The 20,859-nt window shown below is 43.8% G+C and overlaps 1 protein-coding gene across 1 annotated transcript; it reads right to left on the bottom strand.

Moving 5' to 3' along the window:
* Positions 1-932: 932 nt before the first annotated feature.
* Positions 933-15,312, bottom strand: LOC147902051 (nucleophosmin). Its single transcript, XM_087374913.1, has 7 exons — positions 14,904-15,312; positions 14,543-14,653; positions 13,890-13,958; positions 13,578-13,709; positions 13,402-13,479; positions 13,175-13,303; positions 933-1,387 (listed from the first exon to the last, which is right to left on the bottom strand). The coding sequence occupies exons 1-7, from the start codon at positions 15,114-15,116 to the stop codon at positions 1,205-1,207; spliced, it is 915 nt and encodes a 304-aa protein (XP_087231039.1). The 5' UTR covers positions 15,117-15,312; the 3' UTR covers positions 933-1,204.
* Between the last annotated feature and the right edge of the window lie 5,547 nt (positions 15,313-20,859).

The following is a 20,859-nucleotide window of genomic DNA, read 5'->3' as shown; positions in this document are numbered from 1 at the left end:
TTTCGGAATTTCATTCTATAATCTTGCAATCTTCTTGTAAATTTTCCTAGCACGGAAACGTACACAGTTCAGGGAGAAAACCCTGAAAGTTCTGGAAAGAAGAAAGCTCCTTTTACTATAACATAGTTATTGTCATCATGTCTCGTGGATCTAGCTTGCAAAGAGGCCTTCTTTTGGCAGAGCAGGAACAGCCGGGTTGGTTGTTTACACACTATCATGCAGGGGCCGGGTAGGTGTGGGGGGCCATCCTCCGCTCTACCTGTCGTGCTCCCTTTTGATAACCATTGCCATTGCTTTTGTCTGGCAAGGGGTGGCATCGACCGAAGGCTTGACACCACCTCCTCTCATTCTTTAAGTCTTTCCATTCATTGCAGTCATGCCCACTGTCACAGACATCACCTCCTCTCATTCTTTAAGTCTTTCCATTCATCGCAGTCATGCCCACTGTCACAGACATCTATACCCCTAGCCATCTACCTAGAGCCCCTCATTGAGGATCAGTCCAGCAGTTGTCCACAGCCTCTTCATGAGGATCAGCTTCGAGTTATATTTATTGCAGCTCAGCCACAAATGTATTATTTGTGCATACCATCATTCGTCTGGCCCTACTAGTGTTCTACTGTGAGCAGTAGTCTGTGTGTAATATAAGGGTTTCTGGCTCAGTCGGTCAGCATGGACAGGTTTGTGAGAGAATATTATAGTTTACATGTTTCTTACATTGGGATTAAGGTTCAATGGTACTCTCTAAGATTGTGAGTCGTAGCAGAGACATGTTGCAGTGGCAACATTGAGACACCCAAGTGTACCCATAAACATAACATCAACAGAAGGCACAGATTCAAGCAAAGCTAGGTACGGAAACATTGCCATCACAAAAACGAATTACAGCTGCACAATAGGACCTACAGAACGATCAAATACATTGTCAGAATTTTAAAGAAAGACCAACCTGGCATCACATGGTATTGAAAGGGACAAGTTTAACATTCCAACATGAGAGTTCCAGCACGTACTAATTTTTACTCAGAGCCACAGGGAAGCTGGGCCAGGAAAGACCATTTAGTCCAACATGAAAAGCCTACAGCACATGGAAGGAGCTCACCAACAAAAACCGGGCAAATTTGTCGATGGCCGTCAGTCCTTCACTTTAAATCGTTGGATAAAGAATGTGAATCAAAATTGATATCTATTATAACTGTGTCCGTCAAAGTTCACCAGCCTTGGACTTTGTCAAATCTGAATTCGAATTTCCTGACCACAATCTTTCAAACCAATCTGCAGCCTTTTCTATGTGTTTTCGAGTTCCATGGTACATTGTACTCAAAAAAGATTGACCATGGTTTATAAACTGATTTAATGAAGTGCCCTTGGTTCTCGCTGTGGTTCCCTGAAAGATGAGCATTACAAAAATCATTAGAGGAAAGGAGAAATACTGAGATTTGTTCCCAAGCATACTTCAACGACATGTCAACATTCCACAACAAGGACTCAGGAGTATCGTTTTAACAATTTAATCGTACAATCAAGCAAAGCAAAACCCCGTAAGTGCTAGGCAGCCCCAAGAAACATGCTGCAAGGCCTTCTTGCTTTTACCACAGGTTATTTAGTCAGCATTAACTAATTAAGAAAGAAAAAAAACATATACAGACCAAAGTATACTAATTGTTATATCTATATTCCATACTCACAAAATTTCAAATTGATCGCACTTGTCTTTAGTCGTCTTACTCTGATGTTATGCACAAACTAGCAGCAGGAGGCCTTTACTGCCAAGCCGTCGGCATATCTATCTGAAGGGTACTACCAACTTCTCCCGAAGCACCACTGCCATGCCCATGTCCAGCGGTCACCTCCTATTCCAAAGCTAGTCCACTGAGGATTCCTAGCACTATTTGGACACTAGGACAACACTCAGTCGCAAGTAGGCACTACAATTTTGAGGCAAACCAAACCCGCAAGAGACAATCGACGTCCTTGCACACATATTTCGTTAGAGAAACCTAGTCTAGTATCCTTCAGCATAGATGCCTAGCCAGTGACTCCACACAACGAAAATATATTGTGTATAGCATATGCAACAGAAGAATCTCAAGAACCCTATCATCCAACTTCAGACAATCTGTGTGCACAAGGAACACAACTCACAAGCACTTGAACTGGAGTAATTGACAGCAATAAAATATCTCAAGATGTATTGCTCCAAAACTGAGACAAAAAACCTCTTACAGGTAGCTCCCACAAAGATCCATCACTAATCCAGCAGGGTGCTTCCCTGGATGCTCTGTGGTGAGCTCCTACCTGGCCTCGCATTCCTAAATTGCACGCTCCTTAGTGAGCTTCAGTGACCTTCTATGAGTACTCTACGTTGAGCTCTTCAGGATGCTCCCTCCTGCACACACTCATGCTCTTCTACCTGCTGTAGGTATGCACCAGGTGGCGCCCCATATGGATGAGGTTTACTGCAAAGATTGAACTGCAGAACTGCCCCCAAATGGGACCTTTTATACGGGAAGGCCCTCTCTAAATTGGCCGAAAGGACGAATCCTTTGCAGGCACCTATTGTTGGGTATTCACCAAGCCCTTCTGCCCACACAATGGCAGGACCTATTGCCATGCATTCTTTCTCCTGGATCTGCCTGCCATCTCCTACAGCGCCAATCTCCATCTCTTCAAGCATGTCTTTCTGCTCATGTGGCATCCCTCCATCTGCCCACATGTCTGCCTCACTACCAACACCATGCTCTCTCTCTCTATATTTGTGTGTGTGTGTGTGTGTGTAGGTATGTAAATTTTTATTTTTTTTTTGTGTGTGTGTGTAGGTATGTATGTATGTTTGTATATATGTATGTGTGTGTGTGTGTGTGTGTGTGTCTCTCTCTCTCTCTCTCTCTCTCTCTCTCTATATATATATATGGCAATTATTGCTGGATATTCACTGAGCCCTTCTGCCCACACAATGGCAGGACCTATTGCCATGCATTCTTTCTCTTGGATCTGTCTGCCATCTCCTACAGCGCCAATCTCCATCTCTTCAAGCATGTCTTTCTGCTCATGTGGCATCCCTCCGTCTGCCCACATGTTTGCCTCACTTCCAACACCATGCTGTCCACACACACACACACACACCCCCCTTTGAAAGACTAGAATATATCTGATCGTACAAATTCAGATTTCTGTTGATCGAAAGTCAAAATTTCTACAATGAAAATGAACGATTAAAAATTTTCACTGTTGGATCTTCTGCACCCACGTAAGGTATGTCAATATAGTTGAACAGCTGATCACCACTTGGACGAAAATTCAAAGAATTTGCATGTCCGCTAAGGTGATAGAAAAATATACCTTAGTAAGACTAGAATATATCCGATCGTATAAATTCAAGATTTTGTTGATCTAAAGTCCAAATTTCTACAATGAAAAAGCACTACTGAGGATTTTCACTGTTGGGGCTTCTACACACGCGTAAGGTATTCCAATGTAGTTGAACAGCTAATCGCCACTTGGACAAAAATTCAAAGAACTTGCATGTCCGCTAAGTTGATAGGAAAATTTATCTTTGTAAGACTAGAATATATCCGATTGTACAAATTCAGATTTTTTATGATCAAAGTCCAAATTTCTACAATGAAAACACAGTATTCAGAATTTTAGCTGATGCGGCTTCTGCAGCCGCGTAAGGTATTTCGATATAGTTGAACAGCTGATCACCACTTAAACGAAAATTCAGAGAACTTGCATGTCCGCTAAGGTGATAGAAATATATACCTTTGTAAGACTAGAATATATCCGATACGGTATCAGAGCCCAAGTAGGAGGCTCACAAGTGTGGGAGCTTGAAGGCAGAGACCTTGCTAAAGGACGACCCTGATTCAGCAGCTCTAGGGATCAACTTCCACGACTCGAAGACTGTGCCCTTGCAAGAAGAAGGGTGACTCAAGTTCAAACAGTTGATCATAGGGACTACGGTGGACTCTGTGCTTCCTCACATCCAAATGATCAACATGTACTATAGAGGCGTCGGCCATTCTGAAGGATTCTGAGGAACCAAGATAATACACCTCAGATCTTGCTTCTTCAGCATTAGCTTGATAACTTGGATATGGATGAGGGAGCTTTGGTACATGACCAATTGACGAAGGTCAAGGTGGTGAGGGATCAACTAGCATTGTTGGTCAGTAGGTAAACTCTGACTAGTTGGCCTTGATGGTACTTCGAAGGCTACCATGGAGTTTCAAAGGCTTCGTTACAACTGTGACAGTAGGACAGAGGACCAAACCTCTGACTTTTGAGTTGGGTCCATTACTACTCTAGGAAGAAGCTCTACAACAATGACACCAATGACAAGGCGTTGCTGGCAAAGGATAAAGCTGGCAAAGGAAAGGGCAAGCGAAACAGTGGCAAGCCCAAGAAGGATGATATCGGGACACTTCCAAGAAGAGGAAGCAAAAGAAAAAGTGTTTCTATTGTGACAAGCTAGGATTGTATCTACTATCATAAAAAAAGAAATAACATAGTCTAGGAATCAAGATGCATCATGCTGCAGCTTGCAAGCTGCATGCATGATGCATCTGAAGTGTCATGACTAGGAGTAGGCTAGCACTGTAGTCTGTAGTCGTAGTCAAGTGACAAGGACTAAGGTACATCACTACTTAGTACTGATCATCTGCATCATCCATGGACTCCTCGTCATCGTCATCCTTTGCCTCCTCAAATGAGCTTGAGGCATCTGTGTCACTGTCTGAAGAAGAAGAATCATCAACATCAGGATCAAGACCATCAGGTGCAACTGAAGTACTAGCACCATCTCCAGATGGTTGAGTGTATGATCGTGTGTGGGGTGCTAGTGCTGACAGTTCCTCATACAACATGGTATATATGTCCAACTCCTCCCGTGGGATATCTAGTATGGCCTTCATCTTCTCCACGTCCACCTTGTCTACATTCACTTGGTGAGGTTCGGGGCAGCCGGCGGCGAACTCAAGGAGACGGAGGTTGCTATGACAAAACACCAACCGCTCCAATTGATCCGTGCTCAATCTGTTCCTCTTCTTTGTGTGAAAGAGGGCCCAAGTGCTCCAGTTCCTCTCACAAGGACCGGAACTGCAGTCTTGTGAGAGAACACGTATAGCAAGGCGTTTCTGCCATAAGCCAATTAAGCAGAGATAAGTATCAGGAACTTGATAACTTTAAACATATTTGTAGTAGATAAAACTTCAAATTACTTAACGACTAAGCTCTAACTAGAGGCGTTGTAACTTGTCTCTTACCAAAGTAGGAGTACAATTGCCATATTTCTCCCACCAGGAGACAGAGGCTGCAACTGTGTCTCTCAGAGCCTAGCCGTAGGTCGACCAAAGGAGAGGCTATGATTGCGGAACAATAGAAGTTCATCCTCCATTCTTCGTTGCATCTCCAAGTCACCACCCGTCCAATTTTGTAGATACTGTTGCATCCCCTCCTTCAACTCGTCATTCTCATATTGCTCTTGACTGCGCCAGAGGGGATGCAATACATGTGCCACCGCATGGATTGGGCGGTGGAACCAATTCCACCGCTTATTCCATATTGCACGGATGGACTCAACCCTAAATCATGCCACAAGAAATTAGAATGCATTATGCATGCAAAATTCATAGACTAACATACATAATATATATCTGAAAATTCCAAGCTTCATGATAACAAATTGCAATTTAGTAACTGCAATAATTATACATATTACAAAAGTAAAAAGTCCTACTTATCAGGCGATAGGGAAGTGTTTCTGTTGAGGGCCTCTCCAATCTTGTCCATAAACTCGTACAAGAGCCCTAATGTGCTTCCCTCCATGTCCGTGATGCGAAGCACCGTGTAGATAGGATTAATCGATTTGATTAATGCCTCCGCCTGATTCCACCAAGACTCATCCATGATCATGCGGACAAATTTGATAGACTTTGCTTGGCTCTATCATCCCAATCTCCCCACTCCCGAGACACAACCGTGCGCAACAAGCCTTGGCGCACTCGCACAAGCCTCTCCACCACTATGAACATGTAAGCAAACCTTGTGGCTGGAGGTTTCAATAGCTCAAGGTCACTGTAAGCCCGATAGATGCTGAGGACTTTGGTCCTCTTCGTGACAAACTTCACGATACTGCGTGCTGTGAAGAAGATGGCATCAATCCAAGGTATCTTCCCTAGGTCCTCGATCAAAAGATCAAGGCAATGTGAGGCACAGGGTGTCCACACAATCTTAGGAAACTCATCTTCTAACATGGCACCCATTGACACACAATTGCTACCATTATTTGTCACCACCTACACCACATGCTCAACACCTATCTCCATAATGGCTGCCCGTAAATGCTCCCAAAAATACAACCCTGTAATCACTGTAGCCGTAGTGGAAGCGTCTATGGCTCTCAAGAACATGGTTCCCTTGCAAGAAGACACTAAAATATTGTACACACTCCTCCTGCGTGCATCTGACCATCCATCGCATAAGAGTGTGCATCCATATTTTTTCCAAGTCTCTTTCAAGGGCTTCATTTGGTCTTCCACACATTCCCTCTCTCTTCTTAGCTCTCTTGTCCGCAAGGCCTCATATGTAGGCCCATCCCATTCATAGCCAATGCGGCTCACGGCTCTCATGGCCTTCCTCCGTCGTGTAGTCTTCGCCACATGAAAGGGTATTGCACACTGTATGAAGAGCTTTGTGAGCTCACTAGTGGCCTCCTTCACTGCTTGCTTTTGCAAGTGTGCTTGAATGCTAGACCTTTGCAGTGATCCTCTTTTTCCCGCACTAGCATCCACACTAATTGATCCATGTGGCAAGGGTGTTCTTGTAGCACTAGGACCTGCGCTCGATGAGGTTGATGCCCCTCTACTTCTCTTTGTAGAACCCAATGTGTTGGCATCACCCAATGGCTCAGTGTCAGCAGCCTCTTCTTCATCTTGCAGCCCTTGCTCTCCACTCTTTGCAGCCAAGGCTGCCATGCGCACACGCTTCCATTCTGTTAGGCCACTTTTCACTAGAGTAGGCACAAACTCACAAGGTCCTACATCCTTAAACTGTAAAAGAGAGCTGAGAAAGCTGAGGAAACCGTGTCCAAACCTCTCTCCGTTCGCTGGTCCAAACCTCCGACTGTTGTGCTGCGTGGTCACCTTCTGATGGCCAAGGGACTGAGGCTAGAGCAGGGCCAGATCTGAGGATCTCAGGGGCTGCACAAGAGGCTGAAGTGGAGCTGTAGGAGGACTGAAGGCAGAAGCAAACTGAATGAGAAAACAGGGCAGCCAAGGGGCCCTTTTATAGGGCTGGACTGAGCCAACCCAGTCTGTAAACAGACCAACTCGGTCTGTTTTACAGACTGGTTGGCCTACAACCAGCCTATAAAAAGCCCTCCCTGGCTCATTTGCCAGGGAAGTTTTTGGGCAGCCTTTGCAGGCTGCCTTCCCTGCTTACCTGTCCAGCCTTTGGGGACCCTAAAGGGACTCCTAACCTAGGCTAAGATCTAAACTATAAGATGGATACACTTAGCCTACTGTTCTCCAGTGGGTACTAGTGAACAAGAACTGACTACTGACTTGACCTAAGGCTGAGAGACTGACCTACGTAGCTTGTGCCTGACTGTGCCTGGACAAGGGCTCACAAAGGGGTCACAGCATACAACAAAATCTCCTATCAAGGAACTATAATGCACTTGTCAATGTAGCCAGTGTGTCACCTTGCACCCAAGTGCAGGGGTGCATGTGACACCTGACAATTTCCCAGAAAGGCTTGTCTCCAACCTCAAAGAAATTTGGGCAATAGAAAGCCAACTTGTGGCAAGAGCAAAGAGAAGTGTCTGGGAGCACCATCCACTCTTTTACATGCCCATGTCGACAAAATCTTCTAAGCTGCCACCATGAAATAGAACAAAAATCATGTGTCTTTTCTTGAGCGATGCTCCCGAGGACAGCTTTGACTAGTTGATTTGGCTAACCATACTTCGTTCTTGATAAAGGAGCTTTGTGAGGTGTGAATGTGATTAGATTGGCAATTTTGATCATTGTGGACATTGGATGATTGGAAAACCTTTTCTTGAATTTTTTAAATGACACAAGCCATCCCACAAGGTGCATTTGTACAAATTTTTTTTTTTGGTGGGAACTTTGGTACAATTATCTTCTTATTGTGAGAATTGTAGCGGAACTATATTGAAATGAAGAGAGAGAGAGCCAACCTCACACACAATAGACTGGAAAGGGGAGAGAGAGATATGAGAGAACTGCAAGTGATCTCAGGAGAAACCCCTGTCCGGTGGGGAAAACCTCTCGCTATATATGGCTGAATGGCTCCACAATGAGATGAGAAACACCACTGAGGGGCCTATATATAGCCCCAGCCAACCCCCGTCGGTCTGTAGACTAGGGGGCCGGCCAGCCTGCAATGTGGGCCGACCCACAACCCTAGGGGCCGACCCCTCCTGCTCTCATATGGGGCTGCTAGGCAGCCCTACAAGGGCTAAGCCTTTGCCCTCCAGCCCGACTAGCAGGGCTCTAGGGCCGATTGCCTTGGGCCCTCCACAAGGGCTTCACCCAGCCCTACATAAGGGTGCTGCTCCCCCTCCCTATGCCTTGATCAGCAGGCCTAGGTGGCCAACCAGCAGGTCGGTCCACCTCAAGGGCTGCCATGAGACAGCAGATGCTCCAGTGAGGGGCTCAGGATAGCCACACATCTGCATGCATGCCCTACCCTAGACTACCCTCACAGGAGCATGCACACCCACAAGCAAAGGACCTCTCTGTGAACCCTACCAAACCTCTCTCTGGGCAGGCACGCCCACAACAAAGGCCCTCTCTCTCTATGGTGACATCAGGAGATGTTGACCTCCAACACTTTCGATCCATGCCACCCATAAAGATCTCAAAATATTTATTAAGATTTTTGAGCTTGTTCTCCAAACAACATGCGTTCAGATTCTCAAAAAATTGTAGGAAAGTACCACAAGTATATTTAAAAGTGGTATTTTGTCCACGTCCTCATCTCTACAAGAAAATCTGAGACGTTTGAAAACATTAAACATGGAAAACACCATGGAAAACCCTAAGTAATGAGGGGACATCTTATACTCAATATCAATAGTTGGTGGGTAGTTTGACATACTTGAGTAATACCTGACTAGACATTGGTTTCTCAATGGGGTTACTATGTTAAAGCCAAGGGTGAATAACTGGAAGGCCCACACGAGGGTACTTAGGTATCTTAGGGGTACATGTGGGTATGTGAGATCATCGATGGCTTGTACCAATGTAGTGGGTACTATGATTTAGATTAGGTTGCAGATTAGGATACTAGATGAGTGTTACACCTTGCATTGGTTAGGGACCACATTTTGGCATAGCAAGAAGCAACGGAGAGTCGCTCTATTTGAGAGGGGTGGAGTTCACATCAGCTTGCGGAATAGAGTGTATGTAGAGTAGATGGATCCATGTAGAGAAAATGGATACTTGAGGTCCGAGGACATGGATTCCCTTTAGGTGGACGCAAGGGTAATTCTTCTGACAATCAGCGTTCCCTTGCAATTGCCAATAACCTAGTGTTGATGCTCTAATGAGCAAAACATCAAGGTTTAGTGCAATTTCATTAGAGAGCCAATTCAAGTGGAGCAAGTCAAAGCGATGTGCATGGATGGATGATAAGTGCTATGTGGAGAAGCACTTTCATAAATAGATCTTTGACACCCATCTCAAATATTGCTGCCCACCGACTGCACTTCTCTTTTATGAAAGTTATTGTCCGAAGTATGCACTTTGCAGATATTCACACGTCAAAAGGCTTGTCAAAAGACACTAAATTTGTAGCATACAAGTTGTAATCCTTTTGAAAGGGCGTGACTCTTATGCTCTTTCAAATGCATGCTTTGAATGTGTGTATATGTCCTGGTTGTTTTTATTTTCTTGTACATGTTTCCTTGCAAGTAGAAGGGCAACGTATACATACAATTAGACTATATGTGCAACCAAGCATAATTAATGTAAAGGTAGGAAACATCTAGCCTTGAAGGTCAACTTCCACATTGAGTAGACTAAGAATATACTTGTAACATCCAACGGTAATCTGATCGTGTAATCACAGCAAGACCTTCTTGAAACCTTTAGCGAGGAATTAGTGTTATGCACCATAGAGAGACAAAGGAGATGAGGGCAGAGAGAGAATGGAGTCGACAACCGATTGGGACCCTGTACCCACTGAGGGCCCCCTCCCCCAATCAGGGGAGAATTTGCTTTATACTTGGAGAACTGAGAAATACAAATAACACTCTTCGAGAGAGCACGGAAACGCACTTCTAAAGAGTATACATTGTGCACATGTATTGCAGACCCAAAGAACTGACGTTGACCAATACCGAGACCTTGATGCTGCCCACACTGACAATGTAGGGCACTTCTGCAAGGCAAGGAAGAGGCTTGTGCTATCCACCAAGATGCAAGGTTACTGCATGAGTGAGAGTGAAAGCTAGGAGTAATAGATTCTAAAGAGAGCTGAGAGATGACTGAAATATAGAGCTGAGAAGTGAGCTGTGCAAAACTGTAAAGAAAGCTGTAAGAGCTGCTAAAACAGTACCCCAAACCTTACTCCGTTTGCTGATCCGAATCCCCAATTAATGTGTTGCATAGGCACCTTCCAGGAGGGCTGAACTGAGGCCAAGGGCTGAGGCTGGTCAAAGGCCAACTTCTAGAAGTGTCAGGTTGCTGAGGGCTGAAGGCAGGAGGAGCTGAGAGAGAAATGAGGGCCTAGAGGCTGCTGGAGGGCTGAGCCAATCTTGCCCAAACTGGCCGACTTTGCAATCGATTGTTTGGGCCTGGTTGGCTGGTCCCTTGGCCCTATAAAGGCTGCCCTTGGCCCCATAAAAGGTGGCATAGGGAGGGGTGCAAGGTAGCCTATAAAGGCAGTGTCACAAGGACGTGAAAAGTGAAAAGTATTTTTGTAACCCAACCCACACTTAACCCGGGGTTAACCGTGGTTGAGCCTAGTAATAGTTTGGCCGTGAGGGACTGGCTAGAGGAAGCGCAAACTTCCTAGAAGTTCCCAGGGGCAAAGTCTAGGTGCACCACTAGGTCCTAGGGGCAAGGCAAAGGCACTAGAGAGGGGTGTAAAAGTTGGGCCCAAGGACAACCAACGTTGTCAGGTGAGTTAGGCCTTTAATGAAGGGCCAAGTGTCATGCATGGAGGTGCATGCCCTTCTACCACCTACCATCTCTCTCCTCTCACCCTCCTGGAGCATGGCAGGCCTAGCAAAAGCTCTCTAGGCAGATTTCGTTGCATTTTCTCGCTCTCCAAGCTGCATTTGCTGCTCTGACTTCCTTTTCAGCTCCTGTACTCCACCCATAGCAGCTCAGCTGCTGTTTGGCTAAAGGTGAGACCCCCAAGGCAGGTGTACAGCATCTGGCGTGACTCTCGAGGCAAGTACGATGCATTTAATGCAGTCCGTACACCCGTACAGATTGTACGGAGTGGCTTCTACGGGCTGTACGGACTGCTAGGGCACAAATCCCGAGGTCGAGGCTTTGGGACAGATCTGCAGGCTTGTGTCTTCAACCATTTTTGTTGCCCCTCTTCCACTCTCTTTCTTCATTTCTCTCTTCTCCTGGTAGCTGGAAACCTCCTGCACCCTGCGAGGGATAGGCGCGAGGAAAGAGCTCGCCCCTCTGCCGCAGACAGCGGGTATTGGTTCCAGTTTTGTTTCCGATTGCTCTCTCTTGATTTGAAGTTTTCTGCGGTGTTTGTCTGTTGTTTGGAGTCTTTTCTTGTCCCCACAGGCATAAGCAAGCACTCATAAGCAAAGGGTGTGCCTAGGGGAAGGCCAAAGGGACGGTGTGTTGCATGTGAAAGCCTTGAGGCTGCTTGGGAACAGTTTACTAGTGGTTTGGATGCTTGGATGCCTTTCAGTTGGGTCAGGTTAGGAGTGGATGCCTAAGTTTGCCTTACTAGTTGGATTCTAGTGGTGCACTTGGATTAGATGCCCAGAAGGCAGACAGAGGATTTGCAGAGAGGAACAGTGTAGGGGTGAGCCCTGGTGTAAGCATTTCCATTCAAAAGCATTAAATAAATACCGAAAGGGGCACCGAGGCATTTGGGGCCTCTAGGTGTGTTGTGTACTATTTTTCAATGAGCAGGGGCATTCTAGCCTCCCCATTGTTGTTGTTGAAGTTTATTTCTAAGTATTGTTAAGTGATTGAAGTGACTGAAGCTTGCATTGTGGCTATTTATGAGGATTATGATTGAGTAGAAGAAGATTACTGCCCTTTAGTTTCTTGAAGGCCGGTTATAGGCAGCCATTTCCCTTCACTTGTTTCATCCGTGAGGGGGCCCAAAAGGGCTCCTATCCTAGGCTGGACCTAAACCTATTTCTAAACCTAAGATGGAAACACTACCCTACTGTTCTCCAGTGGTTACTAGTGAACAAGGACTGATCTGTCTGACTTGACCTAAGGCTGAGAGACTGACTTACATAGCTTGTGCCTGATTGTCCCTCGACAAGGGCTCACAAAGGGGTCACAGCATACGACAAAATCTCCTATTAGGAACTATTACGCACGTGTCGACGTAGCCAGTGTGTCACATTGCACCCAAGTGCAGGGGTGCATGTGACAATACTTAAGCTGCACAGTGCATTTCGTCATCCTCAAAATACACTGGGTAGAGTAAGAATATACTTAAGCTGCAGAGTGCATTTGATCACCCTCTAAATACAATTGGCATTCTAGCCCCAAAATGGCAAGATACGCCTTGCTGGAATAATAGAAGCAACCAATGCTCATCACCACCTTGGGACCAACAAACATCATCATAGGAGCATGATAGTTGGCAGACCATAGAGCACTGGTGAGTCGGGAAGATAGGACAATCACTGGCAGTCCTGAGTTCTTACAATGGTTCTCAAGCTCTCTCACCACAAGTCGGTAGCGAGTTGGTAGCAAGTATGTTCATGACTCAGAAAAAGATTATAGCCGGAGAATATTATTGATGGATGCCAACCTACAGCAGGAGAAGATATAGTGGAAGCAAGCAGATAAAGTTTCCAAAGTGACAGAGCCAACATCTGAGTGCTTGTGTCTGGATTTGAATGCACTTGTGTACACACATCTAAGCATGAATGATTCTGGTATATCAATCTTCCACTGTGTTTAGACAGTATGATGCTACTCACTTTCCCTGGAGTTTCTTGCGCATCATCATCCTCCTCATCCTCATCATCTTCCTCTCCATCGAAGTTAGGCATACCATTCATCAGATCATCTTTAGAATACATCTTCATGCCAGGTGCTCCAGGCATATCCTGCACATAAGATAACCTCAAATGTAAGTAGAAATGTAACATCAAACCAGCCTTATTAGAGCAGTTCCTTAAATATTGCTACATAGTTCAGTACTTACACTCATCGATCTCATGATCCTCTCAATCTCAGCATCTTTGGAGGATTTTGGGGTAAACACCTCTCCTGGTATTCGATCCTGCAAAACCACATACAACAATAAGTGGTCCACTCTATGACGACTTGGAAACCTTGCATCAAAGCACTTTGGCAAAGTTGCAGTAAAGATTTTGACACCTTTGGTACAGGAGGTATCTTGCCACGACAGGCATTACTGAGATCCTTACAGAGATATTTGGATAGCTCATCTCTGTCAGCCGCCCCTTTATAAATAAATTCAGCCATATCTGTATCATGATAACCCATGACCTACAAAATGAACAGCTAAATTAGAAATGCAACAGCCATCAGCAGATAGCACAAATACACATGGAAGAATGGTGTAGATATCACTTCCTTGAAGGATATTTTGCTATGTCCACAGAATCAACTAGATGTCCAGTCTTTGCTATCCCACAGAAGCAAGCAAGGCTGGGAATTAAAACATACCTCTTGGCAAGCCTTCTCAATGGTCTTGCACTCTGTCTTGCATTCTCCTTCCTCCTCCTGCTCCACTAGCTGGACAAGGAAGCATGCTAACCTTAAAGGGAATGTTCCCTCAAATTTTTCAAACAAGATGTAAAAATTGGACGAATGTTCAAAGCTTTAAACGCTCAGCAATATCAGAGAAAATAAGAACTATTGAATAGCTTAACAACATCAATTGTTCAAACTTCATCTGCATAGGAATAACAAAGCTTTGCAGGAGCTTCATTACAAATGGGGGGACGTTAGCGCAAACGAGAAGTGCAGTTTTTTACATTAATCCGTACATACCTATGTACATAAGTCTATAAGTATTAGTGCAATGAGTTCGTATAGATTTATAGGGACAGATACACATGCCCAAAGACATCAATTGAATTTCAAGTTTCTGCATTTCAAGACTTCTGACACGCTACATTGCAGCGCCCCCCCCCCTCCCTTCCGGAAAAACAAACACACAAAAGGGGGGGAAAGCATAGAACATGCATGCATCGTCTCTAAGGGGAACATATCACGGGATCATAATACAGATATGTTAAGTAGCTCATGGAAAAGTATTTACAGGATTGACCGAAAAACTGTGTGTGAGGTGGGAGAGATAGAACACTGGGCAATACCACTAACTTGTCGCCATCTTCGACGATATCTTGATGAAGCAGCCAGTCACCCTCATGCCTCTTCAGATTACAAATGTTCTCTGCCAACTCAATGATCTGATACTCTGAAAGCTGCGAAAAGAGAGAATTCAGGTCATCAAACTCGCATACATAGACCTACGTCTGTTTCATCAATGAAGTCAAGCCCAATTTTCATATGATCAAGAGCTCCTGATTTGCATGCAGACTATAAATAGCATAGTATCGTGGAAACACCTTCTTGGGTCGCGAGGTTCTCGATGCCATTAGAAGTCGTTCGATTCGGGAAAAACATGTATAAGCTAAAATCTCACAGATCGAAGAAAGGGAAGACAACAGAGACCTGCTTAGGAGCGACCTCGACTCGTTTCTTTTTCACGTGACGGGAGAGCTGGTTGGCGATCTGGTTGCAGACGGCGCATGTGATGAATTTGAGATCCTCCTTGCGAGCGGTAGGGGGGGGGGATTTGGAGGAAGGTTTGGCGATGGCGAGGGTGGAGGAGACGGAGAAGAGGAGCAAGGGAAGCAGCAAAGCAAGGTGAAAGGGTCTCGCCATAGCTCTTCACCTGCTCTGCTCTCCTATGATGTTATGGAGAACCTTTGCACCTTGCTCTGCTCTATGGTTAAGCTTTGCAGGACTTTTTTTTTTTTTTGTGAGAATTTGCATGATGCTAAAGCTTTGCACGACTATGATGGTATGGAGAAAATGTTGTAGAGAATGCCACCAGTAAAATTCAAGCTTTGCACCTTCTCCGCTCTCCTATGAGTATGAGGTTATGGAGAATGGCACCAGTGAAATTGAAGCTTTGTAGGACTAGGATGTTATGGAGAATGGCACTAGTATAATTGAAGCTTGGCACCTGTTCCGCTCTCCTATGAGGTTATGGAGAATGGCACCAATGAAATTGAAGCTTTGTAGGACCGTGATGTTATGGAGAATGGGCATCAGTAAAATTGAAGCTTTGCACCTGCTCCGCTCTCCTATGAGGTTGTGGAGAATGGCACCAGTGAAATTGAAGCTTTGCACGACTATGATGTTATGGAGAATGGCACCAGTAAAATTGAAGCTTTGCACTTGCTCCGCTTTCCTATGAGGTTATGGAGAATGGCACCAGTGAAATTGAAGCTCTGCACGACATTGCCTTAAACCTTAGAGAGAAACCTTCACCACATTCTATCGTATGCACTTTGGGGAAGATAACCATAAGGTAAAAAGTCAATTTCACATACATATATCGCCCACTTACTAGGGGCAAATCTATCCGTGGTCTACACTTACTGGTAATAGGGGGCAAATCTTCCCGTGGCCTACACTCACTAGCAACAGGAAGCTTCTATAGAGAATTGGCAACAGGAAGCTTCTCTAGAGAATTGCCTACTCTCCTATGAGGTTATGGACAATGGCACCAGTGAAATTGAAGCTTTGCAAGACATTGCCTCAAACCTTAGAGAGGAACCTTTTCACTTTGAGAGGATCGCCCACATGTACGTGGAGGCAGAAAAACAGAAGGTAACTAGGGTGGGAAGGCCACTTAAGGAGAAAATTAAAGTAAAAATAACAAATGAAATTGAAATTATATTTACATGAATGTATGTTATTGAGTTTGTGCCAATGTTTAAAACTAGGATGAAGCATATATATAATAAGCCGATGAAATTCGAATTGTCGTGGAATCAATGTGTACATGACAATGTCAATGCTTGGAAGATTGAAAACATTTTAATAGAATCAATTTTAGTACCACATGAATTAATTGCATTTACATTATTGCAAAAAGATAAGATAAGAAGAAAGAATAAATGATATGAACTGCATTGCGAATGCTTGAAAATGGAGTCAAGTAAATATGCTTGTTATTCAAATCAGGTTGTCGCACTTTAAGTAGTAATATTTTTTGGAACTCACAAGGTTTCCTTTTATGTTGTTGTAATCCTTTGAACTCAATGTTGTGTCTAGTTGTGCAATCTACTGATGCTCTAAGTTGTTCGCTTCCTTTTTATTTGGAGTCGATGCTAGGATCTCTGTCCTTAAAGTGTTTGTCAAATGAAACGTACCTGTGGACATCATCGACCATTTTAGTTGGTGGGTTAGTTTTGTGTCGTTTCAAACATTTTTCAATGTCTATAGTTTGGTCAAATTTTTTTTTTCATTCTCTAGACAAGTGATGCAGTAGATAAACTTCGTTATCAACATGTCATTGTTGCTCGACATGCTAGGCTCTGTATTTGTGTTAATTGTGCATACAATTGAATAAAGTATGAGAGAAAGTTAAAGCAATTATATGACAATATGAAATGACAAGGAAAGTGTTGATTTGGGTAGGGTTTTACCTTGTGTAGTTGGCATTTTGGGTTTGCGAAAGAAAGTTACCGATGTTCAATAAATTATAATATCACTCTACGAATTTCAGGTCCACTTTGTGTGCGATCTTTTCAATGGTTACTAGCCATTGACCCTGCTATAGACCGTACGCATCCTTGAATTGTTGTAGTATGCTGTCAACTACTCGCTTGTCTATTTGGCAAGCTCTTTAAGTTTGATGTTGAACCCAAAGTGTAGCATTGTTATGCAGAAAATAGCTATCCCTTTGGTGTATTTGTCAAGTATTGTTTGCACTTTTGTGTGAGGCAACAACTCATCTATCGGCTCCTATCCATTGGATAGTCTTTGCTTTATTAACCCATCTGTGAGATCATTGCTTCCTCTTGGTCTATCTTGCAAGATACTGATTGAATTAGCCATTAAGGGATGATACTGCTCGTATGAATCAAATCTATAGATGCATCCTTATGGTAGTATCCTTGCTACATTCGCTCTTCTCATTTGTTTATAGTTGAAAGAAAATTTTGCTCTCTTTTTTTTGTTTCTTTAGAGCATGTTCTTCCTCGTCTATTTTCTGTATTGCTTTTTGTTTGAATTGTTGGAAGAGCAACAAATAAAAAGGAATTTATGAATAAAACCATAGAGCAATATTAAATAGAGTGAAGCTTAGAAAAGATACTAATGCATATACACATACCTCTTTTGTGTTGGTCATGTTTGTAAAAAGAGACACGCTTTTGGTACCTAATAAAGAAAAAGTAGATGAGTTATACAATAGATGAATTTGTTATTTTTAGTTTATTTAGAGCCCACCTTTGAGAATTGTTTCTTAAAATGTATAAGCAATTGTATAGCCATTAAAATTATTGTATTACACCTTCATGCATTTATCATTCATTGGGAGAGAGGAGATGTGAGATATAGCCAATGCATGAGATATGGATATTACCATTTTTAATTATTTTGAGGCCATAGTGTATAAGGCATGGGCACGAAGTCAGCTAGTTTCATGCTGTGCAATATATGAAGATGTCGACTCGTTACTCGAGAAATCACGATGTATGTCAAGCCTGGAGCAAACGATTGATGTATGACGGTCAATGTATTGCCATGTATTGCCAAGCCTTTGTGGCTTGTGTTCACTCATGGCATATGCAAGCATGATAGAAAATGTCGTCTTGTGGTACCACATCTCGTTCAAGACCTTACGTGTATGCTTCGAGCATTTGAGTGCAATAGGCTTGCCTGTGGAAGAGATGATGGCATGAATCTTTGTTAATATGCAGTTGTTTCGTGCCACTCTAGGGTACGAATAGTTGCTTGGTAGCTCCTGATAGGGTTACCTATCCCACATTACCCCTGAGATGTTCTTGGGTTACCCCGAGATAGGCTACCCCTGAGATAGGTAACCCTGAGGGAGGTAGGGTTAGCCTCTAGACCCCCTCCCCTCCCCCCAGTGCTCACGTGGAGTGGAGGGGGTAGGGTTACTCCCTCCCCTCCCTCCTCATGTGTGGTAGTGGCCGTAGTAGCGCACGTTTGGAGGTTGTGACCATGCTCGATGATGGAGGGGAGGCGGTAACCCTTACCCCTCCCCTCCCTCCCCAGGTGGTATAGCCACGGCTATGCGTGCTAGGGATGAGGGGAGGGGTTGTTTTCCCATCTCAGGGGCAAAGTCCCCTCCCCCTCCTGGTCTACCACGCGGCCATGAGGGAAGGGGCACATAGCCCTTCCCCCTCCCCCCTCTCAGTTTGCTGCACGGCTATTGTGTGCCCCTTCCCTCTTGCCGTGCGATAAGAGTGGAGGGGGGATGGCGGGACAAGGCAGGGGAAGGGGAAGGGGGGGGGAGGGGAGGGAGGGAGTGGAGAGGGAATGGGATGGGAGGGGAGGGGGATGGGATGGGAGGTGGGAAGAGAGAGGGACTAACTGAAAATCTTAAGTGCTATAGTGATGTGATCTCCCTCCTCTTCACGATCTCTCCTTCTTTTTTGCTAGAATGAGTGAGAATGTGGGAGGGAGTCCTTTATATACACTTTTAGGTTTACGGTTTGTCATCCCATCTTTTAAAATTTCCCACCTTTCTTTGCTTTTCAAAAAAACTTTGGAGCTCTCTCCATCTTCATCCTTCTTTTCGTGTCAATGACACTTAACTCTTTTTTTAATCATATTAAAATCTTTCCACCACTCTCCCAACTTGGGAAAGATTTCCACCCTCTCCCAACTCTTTTATAAATCACTCCCACTCTCCCAACTCTTTTTTAAGTCACTCGAAGTAATCAATATAAATCCTCCCATGGTCATGCGAATTAGTTAAGCTTTCCATGCCTCCCATCAAATATTAATCCCCGTCTTTTTTTTCAAAGATTACGCATCATGCAGGAGTGTCAACAATTATGCATCAGGGTGGTTCTATCATATTTGGGTGTCTGTGTTGGGTCATTGTATTAGGTAGTGTCCTTAATGTACTTTGGAAGTGTAGGCAACCACATGATATGCATTCAAACATGGGACAATCTTTCACGTTCTTCAAGTATGTCAATTACGTTGGATTAACTTTTGTCTTCCTTTTCCTAGTCAATGTCATTATTGATATAACATCTGGTAGAGGTCCAATTGGTTGTGCAATATTGTTGTTCATTGTGTGTGCCATGTCTTCCATTCCCCACAGATGTTCCTTAATAATGGGCTTACATGGGGAAGGGCAAGAAGTGAGTTTTTTGAGCAAGTTTATGAGCAAGTTTTTTTTGGCAACCAGCATGTTTTGTTCCAACTATTCCACTAAGGACATCTCTCTCTATTCTCTCTCTCTGTGGCATCCCTCTCTCTCTCTCTCATATTGATCCTCATCAAATCTACATGGTGTGTAGTTTGTAAACACAAAAGGCCTTCATTTCTTTTTTACAGCTTCTCAATTACATCTCTCTCTCTCTCTCTCTCTCTCACAGAAAGCTTGTATGGTATGTAGTTTGTAAACACAAAAGCCCTGTATTTTATTTTTAGAGCTTCCCAATTTCATATTCTTGAAGTCTCTCTCTCTCTCTCTCTCTCTCTCTCTCTCTCTCTCTCTCTCTCTCTCATATTGACCCTCATCAAGTCTACATGGTGTGTAGTTTGTAAACACAAAAGGCCTTCATTTCATTTTTATAGCTTCTCAATTACATCTCTCTCTCTCTCTCTCTCTCTCTCTCTCTCTCTCTCTCTCTCTCACCGAAAGCTTGTATGGTACGTAGTTTGTAAACACAAAATCCTTGTATTTTATTTTTAGAGCTTCCCAATTTCATATTCTTGAAGTCTCTCTCTCTCTCTCTCTCTCTCTCTCTCTCTCTCATTTCTATCTTTGTACTACATGTAGACCCTCTATCTTTGTCTATGTCTTTTTGTCCCACCAATGTGGGCAAAATCTTTTAGCCCCAAAGGGCTTCAAGACGAGAGCTGGCATGCACAAAATCACCATAGAGATGAAATTTCATGAAACTTACTAGAGGAATGAGCTCATTTGGCATATTTTGATCATTTTGATACCAAACATGACTATATTTGGATAGTTATAGCAAAAGTTATGAATTTTTTAAAGCTAAAATTGGCATCCAGAGGGCTTAAATTTTTTACTTTAAATCCTTCTCTCTCTCTCTCTCTCTCTCTCTCTCTCTCTGTGATGATTTGTCTTTTTTTCCCATCATTTTGGGCAAACTTTTTAGCCCAACAGGACTTCTAGAGAAGAGATGAAATTTCATAAACTAACAAGAGAAATGAGCTCATTTGATGTGTTCCAATTATTTTGATACCATACATGACTAAGTTTGAACATTTCTAGCAAAAGTTGTGAAACTTTTGTTAGGCCAAACTAGTAGAAAGAGAGAGAGAGAGAGAGAAAGAGAGAGAGAGAGAGAGAGAGAGAGAGAGAGAAAAGAAATCAAATAAATTTTTTAAAGCCCAAACTGGCATCCAAAGGAGCTGGCACCCTCCTCTGGATGCCAAT

The sequence above is a fragment of the Dipteris shenzhenensis genome, chromosome 5 (assembly GCF_047967505.1).
Source record: "Dipteris shenzhenensis isolate YYH24624 ecotype China chromosome 5, Dip_SZ_1.0, whole genome shotgun sequence".
NCBI lineage: Eukaryota > Viridiplantae > Streptophyta > Polypodiopsida > Gleicheniales > Dipteridaceae > Dipteris > Dipteris shenzhenensis.
The sequence above is the reverse complement of the archived record's forward strand: the minus strand, read 5'-3'. Positions and strand labels throughout refer to the sequence as shown.